At 52.7% G+C, this 2,886-nt stretch overlaps 1 protein-coding gene across 1 annotated transcript in view; it reads left to right on the top strand.

Moving 5' to 3' along the window:
- Positions 1-621: 621 nt before the first annotated feature.
- Positions 622-2,886, top strand: part of LOC143285097 (putative G-protein coupled receptor 85) — a 2,464-nt gene continuing 199 nt past the window's right edge. The window contains exon 1 of the mRNA XM_076592310.1: positions 622-2,886. This exon is cut by the window's right edge and continues 199 nt beyond it. Within this exon, the coding sequence (XP_076448425.1) occupies positions 943-2,886 (1,944 nt within the window). The 5' untranslated portion in view covers positions 622-942.

Below are 2,886 nucleotides of genomic sequence, written 5' to 3' on the forward strand. Positions count from 1 at the left end.
TGGTCTCTGACCGAGGATAGGCGCTACATAAAATCCATATTGTCAGCACCTTCTTGAAGGATGCCTTGCCTCTCCTTAACCTCCGCCTCTCCTTGAATAATGATTTAAATAAAGAACCACTGGTCACGTGAAACGAAGACCCTGATCCCGAAATCCAAATAGTGAGTACAAACATGAAATGATTTACACTCAAAATACATAATAATTATATGTAAGTTTTCTGCTTTATGCACTCGGCAATACCTTAATAGATAAGAGAAAATAATAGGAAATGAATAACTTTGAAAAAAACAACCCAACAACATGAAAGGAAGATTTTGAATATAGAAAACTATCATTCGTGAAATGGCTTTGTGAAACAGGCACTTTCGAAATAAGTTGTACCCTGCCCCCCCCCCCCTCCTCCCCTGTATCAATACCAGTCAGGCTTCAAATCATCTTCAAAATTCGGTCTTCTATGATATAGCATTTGACAGTGTCACCCCCCCCCCCCCCCCCCCCCGCTTTCATCTTAAAAATTCTGTCTTCTATATATGGCATCCGACATTTTCAATCCCCTCCCCTTTCATCCCTCTTTCTCTCTGTTTCAGACGACTGCTGCAGAAAGGAAGGAAGGAAGGAAAGAAGGAAGGAAGGAAGGAAGGAAGGAAGAGACCACACGAACGAAGGGGCAGTCCGATTTTTCCTCTTCCGTAATCCCGCTCACGTCCCTGTCCCCAGAATGGAGGAGATCTTGCTAAATCCTGTCACCAGCCTTGGGGACTCGCTGTCGCTTCCCGCTTGATCCCGTAAGCCCTCAATAAGGAATTCTGGAGTCAGTCCGAGACGTGGGAGGGACGCGGAGGGAACTCTGTTACAAAGTGGACAGCTTCCTGACGACGTTTCCTTTCCTGTCGTTCTGATTTCTTGGAGGTTGAAGAGCGCGTTCATCCCCCCAGCAGCATGGAATCATCAGTAGTTAACGTTTCTTCCGAGGTCATTTCTGTGTCGGGTATGCCACCAGGATTGTCTAACGTAACAACGCTGTCAACTCCAACGTCCGAAAGTACGGGACTGACACAAGATGATGGCCTGTCCTCCTCGATACCATCGCTGTTCGCGAAGCTGTTCTCCAGAGTACCCGACGCTGCCGACATTCAACTGAACGATACCACGTTCGTGCAGATGGTTGATAATGCAACTACGAGTGGTAGCATCATGTTGTCAACCGAATTCAACAGAACCTCTGACATTCCTCGAACTTTTCTGAACAACTTGGAAAACAGGACAACACCAACGATGAAGTTCGATTCCGAAACAAGCAGTTCTTCACTTTTTCCACTCCGAGAATTAAATGTATCAACAGTTGTCCCAGATTCAACAACGTCGATTTCTGTGAACAGTTTTGACATTGAAACAGACATACAAAACATCTTTGGACAATCGATTTCGTCTTTGCCTGTCAAAACGGAAAACGTTGAACAAAGCACATTCAGAGAATTCATCTCATCTCAGGCAAGTGCCGCCCCTGATATACTGCGGCAATCAACAGAACTTGGCAGCGAAATGAGGTCGCTGGTAACAGATGGGCATGAAGACATTCCGGATATGACAACATATTCACTGGGTTTGAAGACAACGGCATTTCCCGCAACTACAGAAACGGAAATGACTACCACAGTTGCAGAGCAGACGAACTTCCCATCAGACGTCTCTTCTTTGTTACACAGAGTGTTCAGCACAGATCACGAAACAGACTCCACTGTGCTGTTCAACACTTCCCTCTACACCGCCACTACAACGACACCCCCTGTCCTGTTGTCCGATTTCACGAACAACTCCAGCAACGCCACGGACGTCGTTTGGCAATATCCCTCGGCGTATGACATTATCATTGACGAGTATGACGACAGCACGGCCGCCATGGTGGCCAAGGTGACGACGCTGGCGATTCTGGCGGTGTCGGGGGTGATCGGCAACGCCATGGTGATATGGAGCGTAGTCAGGCAGAAGCACCTGCACAGACCGCCCTTCTACTACCTGTTGTCCCTTTCCCTCACCGACCTGTCCCGTGCAGCCTTCTGCCTGCCGCTCGTCCTCATGACGCTGCTCCAAGGGTCCGTGTGGAGGCACGGAAGTTCCGCCTGTGACCTCTTCGCCTTCGCCAACGCCTTCTTCGTGCTGAGCTCCGGAGTGTCCCTGCTGGACATTGCCGCGGACCGGCACCTGTCCCTGGTGTACACCAGAAGCTACCGGCGCCGTTCTGGTGGAGCTCTCAACCTGGTGGTGGTGCTGCTTGGGTGGTCGCTGGCCTTCCTGGTGGCCTTCCCGCCGGTGGTCGGGGTGGGCTCGTACGCCTTCGAGGAGAGCGAGGGCCAGTGCACGCTGAGGCACAAGTTCTTCCGCCACAACAACGACACCCTGGGCTTCCTGATGGTCTTCACCGTCCTCATGCTCGTCACGCTCTTCCTCTACTACCGCATCTTCCTGGCTCTGCGTGCCCACCGCAAGATGAGGCCCCTCGACCACCAGCCGGCCAGGAGCGCCACCTGGACTTTCGTGGGACCGGGAGCGAACGGCCAGGCCTTCGTCAACTGGGTGAACGGGTTCGGGGGCACGCACCTGGGCAACCTGCCGCACCTGGTCCGCAACCCGCCCCGCCCCAACCTGGCCCGCGTGGTCAACCTGCACGTGGCGCGGAACCAGCACGTGACCAGACTGTTCTTCCTCATGACCTTGACCTTCAACGCCCTGTGGCTGCCTTACCAGGTGTTGTCCTACTACCGGGTGTTCGGGGATGCGGAGGAGGTGGAGGGGGGCCTGGTGACGGCGGCCGCCTGGCTATCCTACGGGCAGGTGGTGGTGTGTCCCGTGGTCTACTTCAGCAGCCGTGGGCCCTCCAGACCC

The sequence above is a fragment of the Babylonia areolata genome, chromosome 8 (assembly GCF_041734735.1).
Source record: "Babylonia areolata isolate BAREFJ2019XMU chromosome 8, ASM4173473v1, whole genome shotgun sequence".
Lineage (NCBI taxonomy): Eukaryota > Metazoa > Mollusca > Gastropoda > Neogastropoda > Buccinidae > Babylonia > Babylonia areolata.